The sequence below is a fragment of the Struthio camelus genome, chromosome 19, assembly GCF_040807025.1.
Source record: "Struthio camelus isolate bStrCam1 chromosome 19, bStrCam1.hap1, whole genome shotgun sequence".
Lineage (NCBI taxonomy): Eukaryota > Metazoa > Chordata > Aves > Struthioniformes > Struthionidae > Struthio > Struthio camelus.
This window is the reverse complement of record NC_090960.1, coordinates 6127971-6148481: the sequence shown is the minus strand read 5'-3', so window position 1 is coordinate 6148481 and position 20511 is coordinate 6127971. Positions and strand designations below refer to the sequence as shown.

The 20511-nt window shown below is 42.2% G+C and overlaps 1 protein-coding gene and 1 long non-coding RNA gene across 7 annotated transcripts in view; one reads left to right on the top strand and one right to left on the bottom strand.

Moving 5' to 3' along the window:
* The window catches only part of LOC138061640 (uncharacterized), a 32375-nt gene extending 16279 nt beyond the window's left edge, over positions 1-16096 (bottom strand). For 2 of the 4 annotated variants that reach the window (XR_011135556.1, XR_011135554.1), the window contains exons 1-3: positions 15981-16086; positions 15731-15788; positions 3806-3878 (exon numbers count right to left, since the gene is read on the bottom strand). This is a non-coding gene — a long non-coding RNA (uncharacterized lncRNA). Of the gene's footprint in view, positions 1-3805; positions 3879-15730; positions 15960-15980 lie in introns of those variants that run through there. The other 2 variants (XR_011135557.1, XR_011135555.1) reach the window with 2 other exon arrangements.
* Positions 1-20511, top strand: part of TOM1L1 (target of myb1 like 1 membrane trafficking protein) — a 59024-nt gene that overhangs the window by 16271 nt on the left and 22242 nt on the right. For 2 of the 3 annotated variants that reach the window (XM_009678901.2, XM_068914012.1), the window contains exons 4-5: positions 17153-17237; positions 19538-19616. In XM_009678901.2, coding sequence (XP_009677196.1) covers positions 17153-17237; positions 19538-19616 — 164 coding nt within the window. Of the gene's footprint in view, positions 1-16103; positions 16347-17152; positions 17238-19537; positions 19617-20511 lie in introns of those variants that run through there. The other variant, XM_068914011.1, reaches the window with a different exon arrangement.

Sequence of the window (20511 nt, the reverse complement as noted above, 5' to 3'; positions counted from 1 at the left end):
AGATGTGTCTGACCTTATTTTCTTATTGCTAAGAAAATTTTCTTATTTTCTTATTCCTTGGATAGATTTTTTTTTCTTTGCAGTCATTATAAGTTTTTCAGGGAGGTTTTGGTTGTGCTTGTGACGTATTACAGGTTAGTTAAATTTCATATGTGTTTCAAACATGCTTTAAATATATTTAAAACTTGAAACAGTTGGATTTTTCATTCCCCTTTTGTGTCAGTGCTGCTGCTAAAGTCGTTTTGCTCTGACATATCCAGATTTGCCCTTTCTGTACTTTGCAGAACTAAAACCAGGAGTAAAGCAGAGATTATATTAATCTTTTTCTTCTAAGGGGAAACAAATGTCTCCCCTTGTGGTCCCTCTCCAGGCTAGAACTGGAAGGGCTCCCACTCTTGTTCAGTGCAATGTAACCGTATCACTACAAATGGATTTATGCCTATCTGGTCTTGAAGTCTGTCCCTGCTGCCTCTGCAGCCTATTGCAAATTCAGCTCCTCTTCTATTCTCTTGTTTACAGATTCTTACATCACCCCCCCCAATACATTTTTAGTATTTGCGCTAAGCAGCTACATGTCTGGTATCTCACAGGCATGATTTGTTTTTTCCAGTGGGTACCAGGAGGTGGGAGTCAGAAAAGAGGGAAGCTCACTATCTGTGCTAGAGGGCAAATGTGCTAATGTGAATACTGTCTTTAGCTGCTTTAAAGCTTGTGGGATTTCCCTCTCCTCCAACCTCATGGTCCCATGGCTCTGTGCCTGGGTAGGAGATATTAAGAAAAATAAGTAACCAATATAGTCCAAATATGCTAAAGGAAACACAGAGTTACTGAGGTCTGAAATAATTTGGTCTTAACACAGATTTCCCACTAGGTGAGCAAATGCAGTTGTCCTTAGCAAGGAAGGGCTAATATACTGCAAATCTTGCTTCAAGCAACAGTAACTGCTATAACAAGACTGTAAACTATGTCCAGTCACAGATGCTTTCTGCTTTTTGGCTATTTCCATTGTTTCTTGATCAAATTAGCTCTCTAGAGTCAAGATAAAGATGTAGCTGTCTTGGGTATTTCTATTCGGTGCAGCAGAGATATCTGACCCAATCTGGTGCATGTACACTGACCTGCACAGCTCTGCATGAAGATGCCAGCGCAGGTCCCAAAACCAACATATAAGCTGCATCTGTGCATCATTTGGCATGAACTTTAAGCTTACTTCTCAGCTCAGGCTGCAAACGCAGCTAGACTTTTCCCAGTTCCAAAGCTGAACTGGCCCTGGTAATGTAAAGATCTCTGTATTGTCTGGGTTTTTTTTGTTTTTTTTTTTTTTTTAGCTTCCATGTTTTCCAACAGTTGTTTTCGATTCTGAATTGGAGTATTTTCATGTCTGTCATGGAACAGGGTTGATTTGAAACTTTAATTTGGATTCTAGCCTTTTTTATTTATAAAGAAAAGTTTTTCTAAATGGAAATTTGTTTAGAAATAAAAGGGAATACTCTGTTTCCAAGTGACATTTGGAGGGCAGAGAAGTGTTGTGCATTTGATAACTTTTCACTGTTTCTTACTCCCTACAATTTAGCAGCTGAAATCCTTGTTACTTCAATAGCACCTAAAGAAATCAACAAGGATTGGAACGTACAAAAGCAGGAAAAAAATAGTTGCATCAGAGCCCAAGCACTGACTTTCTATTAACAAAAGACAAGTTTGTTTAACCAAAAATCAGAACAAATGGGACAAAATTACAGCTGTAGCAAGTATAAGGTCAGGGAGGCAGTAGATACGTTCCCAGGCCCTGGTGACTGCTACTTTGCTGCTGCAAAGAAGAGGGGCTGTACAGAGACCCTGGCGTGGGCAGGACCCTCTGAGATGGACAAAACAGGGAAGGGGCACCCAAAAGGTTTTGCTGGGATTCTGAGAAAGAGTAAGGATGCACCAACTATCATTGTTTGCACAGCTTAATTGTTCGGAGACTATTTCCTTCCCAAATGTGCATTAATTAAAATGGTTCAATCTGCAATATATTTTAAGCATGCAGGAAATATCAAGAATTTCTATCACTGCATAGCAACCTGCTGTGCGCAACAAGTAATTCTTCCACTAGATTTGACTTCTAGCAGGAGTCTGTGAAAGGATATCTCGCTGTAATTGTGCAATTTTTTTTTTTGCAGAGCAGATTTGTGCCTTCTTGGAATAGATCTGCTAATCAGCAGCATCATTTGGTATCATCAGAAAGTTCTAAACAAATATGGTATTAGATCAATGTGTTCTTCCTAGAAGAATTTTAATTCCTTCGCTGTTTCTATTTATGGGATGATTGTTCTTTTACTGTGTATAGCCTGTATAGAGTTACAAATAAAGAAGAAAAGCAAATAAGCTCTTAACTTTTTTTTCAGTTAAGAGCCTAAGTTACTAATCATTTAAGCATATGCCTAAACTCACTGGTTTTAATAAGATTTAGCCACATGCTTTAGGTAAGTAAGTAGTTAGTGCCTTTTGAAAATGGACACTTAGGGAAAGTACTTAATGATATAACAAGAATATGTTTTTCTGTATGTAAGAAGCTTAAGATCAGCGTGCAAGCACAGTATTAAACATCTGAGATCAAGCTAGTTAGTTCTCTTGTAGGCTATGGAGAAAGAGAGGTGGTGGTCATGGTTGTTCATATTTTTCTATATTTTATAAAAAAAACCCTCATCCTTCAGTCTCCTGTCCTAGCCTAATGTCTGACCCTTCAGCTCCTGCAGGCCAGTGGGGGTATCTGGTTAACTATAACGCTCCCAATTCCCTCCTGGACTGCTGGAAAGAAGGTGATTTTTCCTCAACATATGATACCACTCAAATTTCATGGCCAGTAGTCACCTTCATGAATAAAATTTCATGACAGTGGCCTAGGCTCGCTTTGCCAAGCTGAACATGCTGTTTGTCTGGCTGCACTCTATAAACTGTAACACATGCAGTACAGGAGGTTAATGACTGTGTGAGTGAAACTGCTGTTACCTTCCCAGCTGAAGGTTATCAGCTTTGACAGCGTTTGCTGATGTCCAGTGAACCATAAGCCATATTGTAAGAGTACTTATCACTTTACTGACTTATCCGGCAAGACAATTCATGAACAATTCGTGAGGAAGAAATAAGAAAGCAGGGTTGAGGAGGACATGTGTAATTCCAGAGGGGAAAAAAAAAGTATTAGACAATGCTAACTCATCAAAAGAGGCCAAGAAATAAGCCATAAAGGAGAGGACGCAATAAAAGAGGCATCATAATGGAAATAACTACAGCATCATCCTTGTCAGTCAGGTACCTACTTTAGACTGGCTCCCATACCTGCTCGATTTGAAAGCAGTATTTTTTGACATTTGTGCTCTGCTGGAATACTTCTTGCCCAGAGATCACTGACTAGTTCACAGATATTATCGAAGCCTCACATAGCGCCTGTGAGGTAGATCGATGAGGTTATCGCATTTTTCCAGGTGAGTAAATTACAGCATAGAGAGGCAAGTGATTTTTTTTTTTTTTTTTCCTGAGACCACAGCAAGTCAGCTTCAAAGCCGGAAGCAGAGACCCCGAGTCCTGGCTCCCCCTTCCTGGTTTTATAACCTGCACTGCCCTATTTCTAATAGAGTCCTGGTGAGTCATTTTCTTCCATTAAACACCGTTTCTGATTATGAGTCAGCTGTGTCCATATGTGGTGCTAGGCTGTATGTGTTAAAAGAGAAGGAGGAGGTGCTGCTCAATAGGATAAGAGTTGCTAATGTTTTGCCAATAAGCTTGAAAAAAAAATGATTCAGTTGTCAGCGTCTGCTGTTCTTACCTTGATGGCAGCATTCACAGGTCAGTGTAGAGAAATATTTGGGAAATCAGTGACGATACTGCAAGGTTGAAAACTAAAACAAAATGACAACGTGCTGTTACTTCTATTCACTGGGGAAAGAACAGGTCAGAACTGATGCTTCCCCCCATTCCCATGTTTTGTACAAATGAGACTAATGACTTTGTCCATTCACAGTGCCGTCTTCCTGCTAGGTAGCGAAATGTTTCGCTGAGGTTTTGAAATGTTTTGTTTTGATTCAGAGTCAGCAGGTAATACCTGGGCCTTACTCATCTCTCAGAAAAGTCAGAGAGTTTGGGGGGAATCAAGGCCCTTAATTCTCAGCTATGTGAAGACGTAGGGCTAATGGTTCTGCCCAAGATGATGATCTCGTGGAAGTACGATGTCAGTTCTGAACTGAAATACGAATCAAAACTATACTCTTCTCCTTTTGAAGCATTTCTCTTCTGCTATAGCTTGCGTTTCGAAGAAGCTACTGTATAGTCTCTGCTGGCGGCTTAGCAGTGGAGTTAGTTCACTGAGCTTTCACTATGTAGTTACTGAAAGCTGCATGTGAATTACAGGTTATTACCACTGATTTACTAAAAGTCATACGTTACCTTTAAAAAGTAACAAAGCTGACTATAATATACTAGTAAATGGAGGGCCTTCTGAGGGTCTTCTGAACCCCTTTCCAGGCCAGTGCGAGAGGTGCTCTTTCCTGGTCCAGAGCTCAACCATTGTATTACTGCTGCTGCTTGCCCTGTTTCATTTTTAGCACTTTCTATACAATAGCAGTAAGATAAGTAACATATAAGACCATGCTATTACTCTGTAAGGAGAAAGAGGAATAAAACTAGTAAAATATAGAACATACAGAAATAACAGTAAAATTTAGGATGGTCCTTCTATACTGTATTCATTTGGAAAATGCCATGTGAAAGTGTTTTTAATATAAAACATGATGTTCTTATTTTGCCAGAAAATGTTAATACTTGGTCTGTTTTGTATGAAGGAAAACTTTTATTTTTTTAATGATACCTCCCTCTTTGACACACACATCAGTTTAAGAAAATTAAAATGAAAACGCAAGGAGAAATTTTTTTGTTAGATCAAATCAAAATTATCCCCCATCTCCTGTTGCTACAGTTCCTGTGAGCTGGACTAGGTCCCACCAAGCTCCTGGAAAGCCCGCGATTTCATGTGATGACTCAGCCTGAGGGAAAGCCATGATTTCTCATGATGAAAGTGTAGCCAAAGGAACTTTCATCCATGGAGTATGGTCTTGCAAGCATCTGAACTACAGCTCCTATGATGTACTGCAGTGTTTTCCACAGCTATGGAAATGGGTATTGACTAGAAACGATAAATTTAGGGTTAGATAAAATACACTGTAACTACAACACTTTTATTTGGGAATGCAGAGGGAGTACTGAATGCCATTTATTTGTAGAGGTTTGAATGACAACCCTGTGATCCTAATTGTTCTGGGAAAGCTGTTCTGAAAAAGCCTGTAAACTTTGACAAAAAGCATGTATGTATGACAGCCCTTCTGAAACAAACCAAAAAGAACCTCCTGATAAATTCCCTATTAAAAAACAAAGGGCAAAGCAGTAAGATTTTCTGGCTAAAAAATATAGTCAGTCATTCTGGGAAAAATATACAAGCAATAATTAAAGATACATAAAAAATGGAAAAAAAAATACAAAGGAATAAAGATTGACCCAGCTGATAGCTAGATATTAAATATTAACTGTGTCCATAAGAAAGAGGGAAATTACAAAGGGCTTGGCAAACTGTGACTTGCCCAAAATGACTGACTGAATCAAGAAGTTAAAACAACCTCAGGCAAAGCAAACTATATACCAAGTCATTACTGTTTCCTTCCGGGGTTTAGCTATTTCACTTTGCAGTTGAGCTGGAGTTTTATAATATTTTTAGTATGCAGGCTTTAAGGTCTTAGTCTGTGTTAAATTAAGAGGCTTTGAAACTAATTCCGTGTAACAGTTGTTAATGAATACTAACAATTTCGGAAAGTTACTTGTAGGATTTGTGTGATGCTGCGTGCAAATGCTGTACCAGCCACCCAATGGTTAAAGATTAGACAGAGGTTTAATTAGCCATATCTTACTGGGCTTACTTTTAGGCTTCAGAAATAAAAGCATAGAAAGAAGGGCAAAGGAGAGTTTGTTTGTTTGTTTTCCCCTCGTCTTGCACAGGAACAGTCTGGGGATGGCAGCCTGCCAGAACGCTATGTGCTGTACCTATGCCGTTGCACCTCTTACCATGGCCATTGCCCTGCCGCTCCAGATTGCAGCAGTGGAATGAATTTGGTTTATTATACCTGTATGCCACTGGCACAGGATTTTCTACAACTGATGTGAAACACTGAGATACCAGTGAGCATTTCCATGGTGTGGAGGTAAATATACATTATTAGACAATTCCTGCCTATAATCAGGTTTATTGCTGACTGTGATACAACAGTATTTTTGTCATGTTTTCCATGCTTTTTTCACATGCTTTTAAAAATAGTTTTTAACCTTTTCTTGATGCTTTGATAGTTAATTGCTAGCATAATATTCTTTTGATACTCCAGAGAACGACTTCATATCACGGCCATTCCCCTGATATCATATTTGAATGTCTTGTGAGTTTGTATTTGTTTCAACACTGTCCTCTACTCTATATGACCCCAAAGTTAGTTGCAAATGAATTTACAGATCCTGCTGCCTACAGCTGGAACCTGCATACCTGCTGAAAGAAACACTATTATTCTCTCTAATATTATGTTTTATCACACCATGGAGCTGGGAGACAGAAAAGGAAAACTGTCCCCCAATGAAAACACAAGCAAAACCTAATTACCCAAGTCAGAGCACTGGGGGATTTTTCTCTGCTTCCAAAGAACTCCTCACAACCTCTTCTGATAAAGGATCTTCTCCGTCACTAGCAGTTTAATATTAGCAATAAACAGAATTGTGTTAGAAACATGAGTTTTGAGAGACAGTGTCAGATAAGAAAGATAAGGTAAAGCAGTAAATCTGAGATGATACACAATCTTAATTACTGTACATATACAATGTTATTACTACAAGGGTGGACCAGATTATATTGTGGCACAGTAAATGAGTAAGTCACCCTATAGAATGGTAGAAGCAAGTATTTTCTTTTGTGTTACAAAAATATTTAATAGATTTTTGTGGTGAGATTCATTTAACAGACATTGTACCTTAGCTGTATCTGATTATGGAAGAAAAATACTACGTATTGCCTCTCGTTACTGCCTACATATTTGAAATGTACTAATATAGGTATTATTGTTGAGAGCTCTGCTGGCGATAGTGCACTCTGTTGCGTATTTTCTGCAATAGATTTGAGCAACAGGAACAGCATGGGTCTAACTGGAGCTCAAGTACCCTGCTCACAGGATGATGGTGCACTGTTAACTGAATCAAATCTAAGACTAAGCAGTATCTGAGACTTATTACCATTCAAGCGAGACCAGTTAAAAAATGAATGCTGATTTAGAGCTAGTGACCTTGAGCTGTGAGTGCTGTATTATCAGATGCAGCTGAATATGGATTGGGCTCAGCTGAGTTAAATTAGGAATAGGCATGAACTCACAGTAAAGAAATAATAAGTAACAAGCCACTGCACAAAAGGCTCTATCTGCCTTGCTTTCAGCCCTTGTTCCCCACAAAATCAGAAAATTGATGGTAGATGCACAACATCTTATTGCCCGTGGATGGTCACAGAATTCCAGATTGAAAGGGGCTAGGGGTATTGGTGCATAGCAGATGAAAAGCTAACTGTATTTCAGCATATTTATGTGTAGCAATGAAAAACATAATTTATTTAGGATGTCAGGAATTACCTTGTTTTTCATTAAATTTAAATAACGTTATGAGGCTTTATTCTACTACTGTGTAGGTGCAGGTAACACTGTCAATTTCTATGCATATGTGAAGATACAGAATTAAGACAGTGTTGGAAGTTCCTCAGCACCTTGCTAGAAGAAACCTATTCAGAGCTTATAACAGGTATTTATTTTATATTTTAAAAATTCAATAGATTTGAGTTAATCTGCCTTCTGGTAATCCACAGAATAGTGATTGAGCCAGACACTTAGCTGGTGTAAAGTAGCCTAGCTCTTCTGAAAGCAACAGTTAGGCTGCTAGTTTAAGATATAAGAGGCTTAGGCTCAATTCCCTGATTTACCACAGATCTCTTGTGTAACCTTGGGCAAATTCCTTATTTCTAGGTCCAATGAAAGATTTACTGGCCTGGAACAAAGTTCAGAATCCTAAAGATGGTGTTTAGGCTTCCTACCTGATGCATAAGGCAAGTGAGAACCAGCAAATGGCACGCAAACTAAAAAGCACCACAGCCAGATGCTTAGAGGAAGCACCCTCAGCATCTTCACTTAAATTCTGTACAGCTTTAAGAAGCCTGCTGCTACCAAAGATAGGCATAATTCTGTATATTTTGGATGCAAATCCTCTGGCATGGCTTACATCAATGGAGGAGCACCTGGTTCCTTACTGCTGCTGAAGGTAGGTGTGGATTAGGAACGCAGCTATGTGGTTCAGTCGTGACAAAGGCCTTTGCGAGTAGGCATGGAAGCAAAATTTTCAATTCTCTGGTCAAGCCACAGCTGAGAGTGTTTCAGGCATTGCAGCTTTGGAGCTAGACATCAAAAAAGGGACTTTTGGACTCTAGCTTTTAATCTCTCTGTGGTTGCTTTGCTACCTCAGTATGGAATCGTGAGGGTGAAGGCATTAAGGAGCTTAAAGGATTCAGACACTGCAGCAATGGGGACCATATAGGTAGCTAAGATTAATAGATGCTGTCATCTATAATTGCTGATAGTCTGAGCACCAGAATGTGTTACAAGTGAATATGGCGGAAAAGCTTGAGCTCTTCAGAGTTAATAGTCTGATCTCTGATCCATACAGGTAGAGCTGTCTGGGGGGCCGTTCTACCATGATGTGCTGGGCTATAAAGGTCTACCCTGCAGACAAGACTGTAGAATAGGTATCAGCATATCAATGAAGCAAATAAGGGGTGTAAATGTAAGTCAGTTGTTGAGTGAACAATGATCTTGACACCCCTTTTGTAGTTTTCTGTTCCAGTTAATGACAGCAAAAATGTTTATTGTGGACACAGTTCCAGGAATAAGCGGATAGAAAACATTTTAGGGAGCAACTCTGATTAGGTGAATCTTTTGGTTTTATAAACCATTTAGCAGGCTGGGCAAGTTTCCTCTACGTCCGCCACTCTAAGAACAGGAAAATCACTGCTTTTGAAGTGGATGTCAACTTGGTTCCTGTTGGTTCAGGAACCTCTTCATATCGAGGAGGTTGAAGTGAACTTCAAGACAAAAGAGGTGGGAGTGGAACAGGTTGGCCTAGAAGGATGGAAGCCCTCTCCCGTGGCATCAGAGCCTGCCTGGAAGGCCCCAAGCACTAGGCTTTCAGTTATTAGCTGGCTATAGCTAATGTAGCTATGCCACATCATCTACAGAGAAAGGGTTCTAGCTAGAAGTTCCCAAATAGTTTGGATGTGTTAGTGAAGCAAACCACAAAAATGGCCAAATTTTGGTAGCCTCTACAGTTCTGTGAGCTTTTCTGTCAAGTGGTTTAAGTGATTAGGAGAGGTATGACACTAATTGTCATCTCTTAAAAGAGATACAAGTCTTTTATTTCATCTTATAAGTATGCTTGGTTTTAGTAACAGTGATTGTGAACAACTTCACTTACCTTGGCATCATGCATTTTTTTCCTAAAGTAAGGATATAAGAAAATACTGGATTTTTCTTGTTTAGAGGAAAGAGGAGTAAAATGAATCCAGCAAAAATTATAATCAAAATTAAGAACATAAATGTATAAGCTTCTTTACCTTTAAAAACTAGAGAGAACAAAATCTGTTGCTATTGTTGTTTTTATCCTGAGAAGTCACCCTATACCCTACAATACACTCCATAGTACTATGTACACTGCTCACTCTAAAACAGCTAAACATCCACAAGTCGTTGGTTTAATCATTTCTGAGTTTTTTATGCCAGGCACCTGCCTTTTAATTTGCTACAACCAACCTGAAACATCTGTCAGTTTTTCCCCATGAATTAATAACTCTGTAATTAAAATCCAGCAGAGAGCTCAGCTGAGACTACTGGTTAATTAGGACAGGAGATAGCCATGTGAGCAGCACGGCATTACATTAGTTGGAGACAGCCTGGATTTGAACCAGGGTTCTGTGGGTGACATGGAGCCACCAATCCAAAATTTAGCTTCCAAGCTTTTGGATATTTGCTCCAGTAGCCAGTACATCCATTTCTGTGGGCAATGAAATATTGCTGCTATTTTTTTAACCCTGACTCAGTGCCTGAAAACTATTTGCTCTAAATGAATATTTTTAATGGATCTGGTTTTAGTTATTGCTATCCGCTAAATACGAAGAAAATGAGAAGAAACAGCACTGAGCTAAGCTCTTGCCTAGAGCTGCTTTGCCAAGTGGCAGTAGGAGTGTCACTAAGAGCAAAATGACCTTCTTGGTAAAGGCCATACCTGCTGCTGCTGTGCAAAGCTCAAGGATTTCAGTTTCTTCCAGGATTGCTTTCTATGCTGATAGCTACAGTTGTGTCCAAATAATCAAGCTCTTTGCGGATACTGAAAATACGATATTAATTCCTGCAGGAATCCTTTCGGAAGGATTCTTAAACTACACACTTCATACATCAGAATTTGGGGATTGTTTAGTTGAGTTTTTTTGTTCTGTTTTAAAAAAAGCAGACAAAAATACATGTGAACAGATCATGTTTCAGTACTCCGGCAGATGAAAACATCTATCTGAAGACCTCATCTCAGGTCAAGTATAACTGAATTTTAAAAAGCACACTGATTAATAATACAGAAATGTTTTTAACTTTGTTCATGAGGGGCAAAGAAATCTGTATTGCAGCTAAGAGTGAGATAGGAAAGGTTTTCATCATAAACCTGAATAGATTTGAAAACAAGATTAAACTAAACTTGTAGCACACAGTAATGTGCATCATGCGTAATCTGGATGTCTTGTTATGTATCTCAGAGAAACAACTGCTATGTCAACTACCATGGGAATGCCTTCTCAGTTATCAGTTGTGTTATTTTACCACTGGCAAAATTCACAAAAGATCTCCTATGAAATAAATGTTTTTTAATGGCCTCTAATGTAAATAGATGTTTGGCCAATTCATACGCTCTTACTGTCGGCTTAAGAGTGAACCAATTATGTGCCACTTTCCTTTGCAGACAAGGTGTTAGAAAAGCGCCTAGCTTCTCATATGCTGGTTTGCTGTAAATCTGATTTACCAAGTACATACTTTACTTCCTATTTTGAGCTTGCTCCTGTGTATATACATAATACACAGTGGTGTATGTGTATATAGAAGTTGCATCTTATTCATGGGCAAACTCTCTACAGTTCTTGTAATTTGAGACATGAGGAGTTTTTATTTGTTTATAACTTTCCCTGTGAGATTTAAACCGAGGGTTCTACCTTTCAGTGGATCAGGTATATTTAATAATTGATCCCTACAGGGAAGTCAAGTCAAGACTCGCAGAATTCTGCTGTATAATAATGATTTCATTATTTCTTTATAAATCCAGAATCCACTACAATGAACAGTAAGGAAAATATACCTCTGGAGAGAAGCTGGGGGAACTGGATGAATCTTTGTTTCTGAGAAGGTGAACTTGAGAAAAGGCTTTGGCAAGCTTCCTCCGTGTACAATAAAATATTTATCTCCAGCCTTCATCGGGTTGGGGCAGGGGGGAAGGAAAAGGATTGTTTTCTGAAAGCAGAGAAGAGGATAGCTTTTTGGATTAATACCACATTAAGAGGCTGGAATCCCAGCAGGAGGTAGCGTGTAACGCTTTAGAAAAAAGTGTGTGTGAGTAGACATAAAAAACATATTTCTGAAAGAATTTATACTCAGCCATATGTAAAACAAGGTACATATGGTTTTAGTTTCAAATTAGTTGCAACTCATATGAAGTATTATTAGAAAAGGATGTTTTTTACTTGGGATCCTCAACATTTTAGGAGGGAGAGGAACGCAGATTGGCCCAACTGCACAGGAAAGTCAAGGGGCAGTGCCTGTGCGCGGAGGCTGCGCGGTCCAGGGCACAGAGCACAGAACTGAGAGTGAGAAAACCCGACTGTTGTCCACTTGAACCCAGCTCTTGACGCAGCATCCCTGATGCAGCTTTGCTTTCTAACCCATGACTAAATTAGTTATTCCAGGCAATGAGACTGTTTCTTATTAATGTTAGAATAGTACTTGTGCCTGTAGAACCGTGCTCTTGCTTGGAACTTGCATATTAGTGTAATCTGAAGAATAATAAAAATTATGGCATCATTATTTTATATTACCCATTTACATTTTTGCAGTCCTGAAAAATACCGTATTCCCCTGCCCTCCTTTCCCCTCAGGGAGCTTTGCATTGCATATAGAGATTTTTTTTATTTCAGGTGGCAAGAGAGCATTATAATGCTAACGAGCTGCATCTGAACCACACGGTATTTATGATAAACCTCAAGATGGCTGATATGCTATTACCTTTTTGATAAACCATCCTTTACTTGGGGTAGCCACCTCATGAAAAATTAGACGTTAGTTAAACAAGATTGCCCTCTCCTGGCCATAAAAACCTCTCTCATTTCACTGCGATATTTTTTCCCCTTCTGTACACAGGCAAATTATATGTGCTGCCTTATTTTTTTTAATATAAAATAATAATTAATTAAAGGGACAGCTCTGTATTTTCAGTGAGACTGTGTCCCGAAACAGACAAACATTAATTTAATTTGTCCAAATGGCTCCTGATTAGGTTTGCTGTTATCTGAAGGCAATGAGTTAATGGAGATTATGCAGAAAGGATTTGATCTAGCCCTCTAGCTGTTTGTTCAAGTTCCACTACCAGCACAGACCGTAACCCACATCTGGTCTAATGAGCTACAGTGAGAATCCTGCTGACTGCATCTTTGCTGTACTGGAAGGACAGACAAAGGAAGAAGCAGACTAAAACAGGCTTTTGGTGAAGACAGTAAATGCAGATCTTGGGAGATGGAAGTCAGGAGTACTTTGCAACTCCTCAGCTAATCTCTGATGGAATAATGATCTCTCTTTAAAATAACGTCTGTCACTTTTAAACTGTACAAAAAAATCGTCACCACGGTTTGTAATTCTCATACACCAAATCACAGCAGATAAAATTCAATATCATACTTGAGTTTATGAAAATGACAGACAGCTAAAGTGAAAAGCGAAATACTTTGTGTTGTGTGTATGCACACGAATCCTTGAAAACAGAACTGAAGATTAAATAAGGTAAAGGTGTGCTATTTTAAAACTAAATTAATTCTGTATAACTTTGAACTTTTAGGTCAGCAAAACTAGATTAAGAATCCCTGCATACTTACCTCAGTTAGGGATGTGATTTTATTTTTGTAACTGACATAGCAACATCAGCAAAATCCCTAGTGCAAATAAAGTTACATGAACAAGTCTGCTAATGCTGGTATAATAATTTAGCTCATAAACTATGCCACTAAACAATTTTTTTTTTCCCGTGTAACAGTCTCAGCCCTACCAGAGTTCTTGCAGCTCAGATAGATCAGTGAACACTGTAAGTTTAGACAGAGCTTCAAATATAATTTTTTCCCCACAAACTGCATTAAAACACTTTGCAAAGAACAAATTCTTTAGCCTCAGAAAAATCTTACAAGTTAAGCTTGGATTGCTGAAGGTGGAAAAAATTAAGTGCATGGGTGAGGTTTAATTATTTCAAGTGACTTTATTGCAAGTATTTTAGTAGGATTTTCCAAAGTATATGGATACCAACAGCTTAAAACTAACATGAGGCAGGCCTCTGCAACCTTAAGTGCCTTATTTTTAAAAGACTCTTAAAAGACATAAAATTTAGCACTTAAATCCTGCTTAATTTTTTAATTCTAAAATTGAGATGTTTGAAACTGCTACTCAGGCAACACCAAACCCTAATGAAACCTAAACTTCCTAGAGACTTCAAAGCTGCTGAAAGTTACTCTTCTGCACATTCTTGATAAGACTCAGTAGGTTGGTGTCTCTTTGGGATTCTTCCCTGTTCTTGCTTTTAGGCTCTTCCTTGTTTCTTTTCATAACATTACTATATACACTATGTATATATACATATGTACTATGTATGTACTATGTATATATACAGTCCTTGCAAAGGACTGAAATGTCCCTTAATACTAATTAAGTGTAATGCTAAATCTGTTATGACAGTAAAATCGCATGCAGTACAGTAGGACTGCCTGGGACTCTGTGATCACTGGCTCCTAAATGTCAAGGCCTCCGTTTCAGAGGAGGCTGAGGAGCCAGGCACGTTTCACTCGCATCCACTCCTGAAGCCTGTTGGAAGTTGACAGATCAAGACCACTGGCTAATTTCAACGAGTAACTTTAATCAGTAAATTCCAAGGAAAAAAGGCTTCAGCAGATTTTTTTTTGACTCCCCCAAACAGCTAAATCAAATACGCTCTCCGAAACAAGATCTGAATCACATCACACAGTTTAACCAGGGCTAATTTAGAGAGGCCCTTATTTCAGTTTAGGTATTAAGAGCTTCCAATGATATGAATAAAGAAATAAACACCTAAGTTTAGAGAATGTTCTTCAAAATTCTTCAACAGAGAATAAATAATAAACTCCTATTTTCAAAGGTGCTGTCTGGCTTATAACCAAATGACAAGAAAAACAGGAGCGTACAAAAATTGAGATTAATTCATTATAAAGAGTGTCAAATGGAACATCAACTCCACCCTCTTCCTGCAGAAACGGTGAGAGGGAAGAAGGCTCAGCTTCTGCATTCATTATAAATGACCAACTTGCCTAAAAGAAGTTCTTGTAATACCTTACTTTTGTAGAGATAGGTGCAAGGACACAAAAGTATGTGCTTTCTCAGCTTTTATGCTGAAGCTATGCAGCAGATGGAGCCATAGAGTTGGACAGAACGCAAAAGAAAGTGAAATGGGTTTGTCCTAGGGAGAACTCCCACAATCAGCGCAAATACGGTTCTGTTAATTCATGAAATTCTGATGTCAGGCAAATCACTTATTTGGCTATATCATGTTCTGACTGTATGACTGATTAAGCTGTATTGAAGTGCTGGTTAATCTGATTCCATATTTGTTGGATATTGAAATCATTACAACTTTCAATCAGCAGAAATTGCAACCGAGGTTTTATTTTTGATTCATGGCAACGTTCCTGCCCAAGTATTGCGGTAGGTCTGAGACAAAGTGGGGCTTGTGACGAAGTGACACAGTGGGAATCACTGATAGCAACTGTAGCAAGAAGGTCCCCTATGTGGGAACGCGTATGGGGTGAGCGGAAGGTGCCAGTAGTTCCTGCGTAATACGAAAGAAGACATTGCGCGTGCAAGTGATGGGTGCTGGGGTTTTTTTCTGCTTCTCTGAGAGCCGTGCATCTGTTCGCTTTCCATCTGCGAAGCAGGAGGGAACATACGGGCTTGAGAAAACATGTTGATGTATGAATGTGGCAGGAGCAATGGCCTGCCCCGGTGATTTCAGAGCTGCGGATGCTAAAATAAGTTTGACACGTACGTGTGTGAGCACAGCGCAGCGCATGGTGCAGCAGAAGCTGTCATTCTCACTGCATTTGCTGTATTCTTTTAAAAGAAAGCAAACGTGCAATCAATTTAATCAGCGAATGGACAAGTCTGCTAATGCTGGTATAGTACGTTTGCCCAAGAGGCAAACATAAACCGTGTCGCTAAACACACACGTGGATATCCGCTTACAAAGTGCAAGTTAGGTTCTGCTGCATAGAAAAGCCTAATTTTCGGGCTCTTTTATCTAAAGCGAAAGTCTTAACGCTTACCAGGTAAAGGCCGCTCCTGTAAAATCCGTTCTGCTTTAGCGACGGTTCTTCAAAATACCTGCAAAGGCAGAATTGCAGACGATGGGCTGTCGGGCGGCACCGCTCAGCCTGACTCAGCGCTGCAGCGGGGACGAATACAAACATTCTTTATTCTCCCCCTTTCCGCCGGAGGTAAACGGGGCTCCCAGTCCCAGGTGGAGCCGCTGGAGGCAGCTCTGAGCCGCCCCGGTTTCGGCACTTCTTATCTTACCTCAGCCAAGTTTCTGGTGGTTTCAGGGGCCGGGGGGGGGGGGCTCGCCTGGCGCTGAGGCGCGGCGGGGCGGGCTGGCGGGGCCGGGCGGCGGCGAGGAGCCCCCGGCCCCCCCGCCGGCGCCCCCCGACCCGGCCCGGCGCGGCCCGGCCCGCTGCCGCACGTGACCAGGAGCGAGGAGCCGCCGCGGTACCTGGAGGCGGCTCCTCCCCAGCGCCAGGAAGGGAGCGATCAGCGGGGCGGCCGGATCCGCGGCGGAGCTGCCGCTCCTGAGGCGCGGGGAAGCGGCGCGACCCTCGGCGGCGGCCATGGCTTTCGGGAAAGCCCCGAAGGACCCTTTCGGCACCGCCGTGGGGCGCCTCATCGGTGAGTAGCCGGGCGGCGCGGGCGGGTGACAGCGCGGGGCCTGAGGGGCGCCGCTTCCCGCCCGGCCGGACCCCTGAGGCGAGGCGGGCCGGGGGGGACCGGCTCCCGCCCGGCCGGACCCCTGAGGCGAGGCGGGCCGGGGGGGACCGGCTCCCGCCCGGCCGGACCCCTGAGGCGAGGCGGGCCGGGGGGGACCGGCTCCCGCCCGGCCGGACCCCTGAGGCGAGGCGGGCCGGGGGGGACCGGCTCCCGCCCGGCCGGACCCCTGAGGCGAGGCGGGCCGGGGGGGACCGGCTCCCGCCCGGCCGGACCCCTGAGGCGAGGCGGGCCGGGGGGGACCGGCTCCCGCCCGGCCGGACCCCTGAGGCGAGGCGGGCCGGGGGTGGTCGCCGCCGCCTCCCGCCTGGCCGGATCCCTGAGGTGAGGGGGGTCGCTGCCGGCTCCCGCCGCCTCCCGCCCGGCCGGACCCCCGAGGCGAGGCGGGGGCGGGGGGGAGTCGCTGCCGGCTGCCGCCCGGCCGGACCCCCGAGGTGAGCCGGGGGGGCGGGGGGTCGCTACTGGCTGCCGCCCGGCCGGACCCCCGAGGTGAGCCGGGGGGGCGGGGGGTCGCTGCCGGCTGCCGCCCGGCCGGACCCCCGAGGTGAGCCGGGGGGGCGGGGGGTCGCTGCCGGCTGCCGCCCGGCCGGACCCCCGAGGTGAGCCGGGGGGGCGGGGGGTCGCTGCCGGCTGCCGCCTGGCCGGACCCCCGAGGTAAGGTGCCCGCGGACCCCCAGCCAGCAGTAAGGTGCCTCCTCTCACCCTTTCAGAGCGAGCGACGTTTGGAGCGCTGCAGACGGAGGAGTGGGGCCAGTTCCTGCACATCTGCGACCTGATCAACGCGACCGAGGAGGGGTGAGCGGGGAAGGGGGGCCGCGGCTTTCTCTGGGAAATGGGAGCGTCCAATTTTATGCGGCAGAGGTAGCGCCAGCTCTGCTCGAGGCAGAGCAAAACCGGGTAGCGGGGGCACGAGGTGTGCGTCAAGTCACCCGAAATGGAGCAGCAGCAGCAAGGAGCAGGGCGCTAGTATTTGCGGGACAGGGAAGAGTTTTGCCTGCCTCGGCGGGAGCCTTGCTCGCTCATCAGGACTTCTACCGCACGCAGGTACAAGAAATAGGTGAGAATGTGGGTTTCTCACCGTGAGACGTGTTGTACAACCTGCGCTGCTTGTCAGCAAGAGTGCGCCAGTCTTGGCCACCCAAAATGCCACTGAGCTTGAGACGCTGCATGTGGCGAAGTGAATGTGTCGCCTGCGTGCTCTGCAATCACAAGATTACTGCACCATAGAAAATCCCTACTAGAAAAGATATTTAGCCTTTCTTTGTAACGTGATTTTAAGCTTTGTGCTTTTAACTTAATTGGGGTTCCGCATCAAATGCTTTCTCAGCCTACCTGTGTCACAGCACAAGAGTCAAGTGACTGCTGAGTTTCTGTTCAGTAAAGATCAGCAGGCATACCTGGGACCGGTGGCCTGGTGGTACAGAGCAGCCTAGGCTGTCCTCTGCTTGGCTACTTTATGTTTCATTGTTCCTATGTCTAAAATGGGGAGAAGGAAATTAATTTCCATGCAAGACTGCTTCTTGCACTGCAAAAACTAGCTGCTAGCAGTGGCCGGTTTTAACAGTGACGAGAGAGCTTTCTCCAGGAGAACACGGTATGCCGTAGTGTCTGTGCAATTATTTTCTTTTATACAAGTTTTTCCTTCCTTTCATTTTTTTCTGACCCCATGCCCTCACTTATGGCTCTGACTTAGAACTGGGAAAGTCAGTATAATTCCAGTTGCTGCCATCAGTAACTGCATGCTTTAACCCTAAGCATTGGTTTTATGTGGAGCATCTATGCAATAAAGCTCTTTTAAATAAACGACTTCCTCCTGTGCTCAGCTTATGCCCACAGAGGAAGTTCTTATAACTTCCTCCTAGGCAACTACTGCTGGTCACAGTCTGTAACAGGATATTAGGAACAGCAGAACTGCTGTATCTAATTAGATGAATGGTTATTTTAATGCAATATCCAGCTTCTAACTGGCATTTTTCCAGATGCTTCAGAGAAAGAGCAAGAAGCAAGAGTGAAGGATTGAAATAGCTTTCTGCCAGGCAAAATTTTTCTCTGCTCTCTGCTTCTCCTTCCATCACTTCTATTTTGACTTGATGCTGTGCTAGTATGACTAGGTATGGCAACTCTGCTGCCATAGCATTAAAAAAAAAAAAAAAAGAGAAATCTTCTCTTTTTTTTCCCTATGAAGTACAACAGGCCTTTCAAATTGAAAAATGCAGTAACGGTAAATATTCATTTAATTTTATTGTCCTTGAAATATTTTCTAAAAAAATTTCTTTTTTCTTGTTCACAAGTTGTCTTTGTGCATATTGCTCCATCTTAGATTCTGGAGAGATCCTAAAGAGACTTCAGGACATCTTGGTTTTGTTTACCATGAGCACTGAGGTGGCCCTAGTTGCTGTAGTGTCTGAGTACACTATACATAGCTCATATTAAACAAGCAAAACTGTTTCCCGCGTGTGATTTTCCACCCCTTTCCTCCTACATAGATATGTAAACAGATACAGAGTATTTATAGAAATCAAAATGACTAGGCTGGAAATGCCACTATCTCTGGGGTGGAATGCGTTGTCCATCCATACATGTCAATTATTCAGATTAGTTAAAAGCATCCTGCCATTATAAAATTGGAAGCTAGCCAAGACATCTCTACTGTTGACAGCACTTCCCAGGAGAATATTTTTTTAATTGTTATATTTGAAAAATAGGTAGCAGTCAACTCTGATACATTTGGCAATTTTTGCTCTCTTTTGTAGCAATAAAAGTTAGGTAAGTAAATCTCTTGTACAGCAGTGAAAGAATATAATTTTGGAGGAAACCGTAGAGGAGAATAACTTCATTCCTCTGCACAAGTCTCTGTAGTAACAAACAGTCGGCAATAACAAACCTGAGTCACTGCTTTGTTACTCTAACTCAATGCTGAAGTGCTTTTGCTGAAATCAATGGGGCAATTACTCTGGTTTTATGTGGGTGTAAATACAGGGATGAATTTGGTCCTGTGTCTCAGGCCATTATTTTTGGATCTTGGATGAAGTTATGAACTAGATAAACAGTCTTAATTTCACTGGTACCTTTCTCTGTTTAATATCTTATCACAGGCCTAAAGATGCAGTTAAAGCGCTAAAGAAAAAGCTTTCCAAAAACTGTAACCATAAGGAGATCAGACTTACCCTCTCTGTAAGTACAGCTGTATTTATATTAATTAGGCACTAAGAAGAAAAACAGTTGAAAGGCTAAGATGTCATGCAACTTATCACTGGTACAACTCTCTGGGACATTCTCTGTCTTTGCGTATATAGCACTACCACAGTGCAGATCAGGTGGTCTACTGGGGCTCCATACAGCTACTGAATGATTGAAATTCTTCCTAAAGTTATTGTTGCAATTTTTTTAAGCTGGCACTATACTAATAACATGGTCTTATTGACTCCAATGACTGTCCATCCATGAGTGCCCCACCTATTTGTGAAAGATACAGGGGTTGGGATATTACATAAAAGCTATGTTTGACCATTCTATTACTCACATTGTGGCACTGATCTTAGTTAAAGTATGTTATGCAGCATTGTGGAACGTGTGATATTTGTTCTGTAAAACAAAGCGTTAGCACATACAGGGAAGAAACTTGAATATGGATAACAATAGTGAGTTAAGCAAGGGAGCAAGATACAGGATAAGCCCTGTAAGATTCTGATGTTATGACTAAAGGTTAGAGTGCCTGGGGGTGGAGTATCCTTATTTAAAATGATCTAGCCTTCAGAATTTGACACTCTGAACTTTCCTGAAGTTTGGGCCACGGTTGTGATTTTGGTCAATATAGGGTTCACAGGATCGTGTTAACGTAGTTCTTGATTGTCTACTACATAGATATTGTAGGAGGTATCGAGAAGTTCCTAATACTGTCGTAAGTCTAGAAATTCTCCACTTGAGTTATTCTTGAGAAACTAGTGTGGTTGTGAGAAGCACCAGGCCCTTTGTACTTTAAGCTGTTCTGGATTTCTATCTTTCATTATTTGTCTAGAAATATTTTCCTCTTTGCCATTTCCTTTTTTGGGGGATGTAGAGGTTTGTC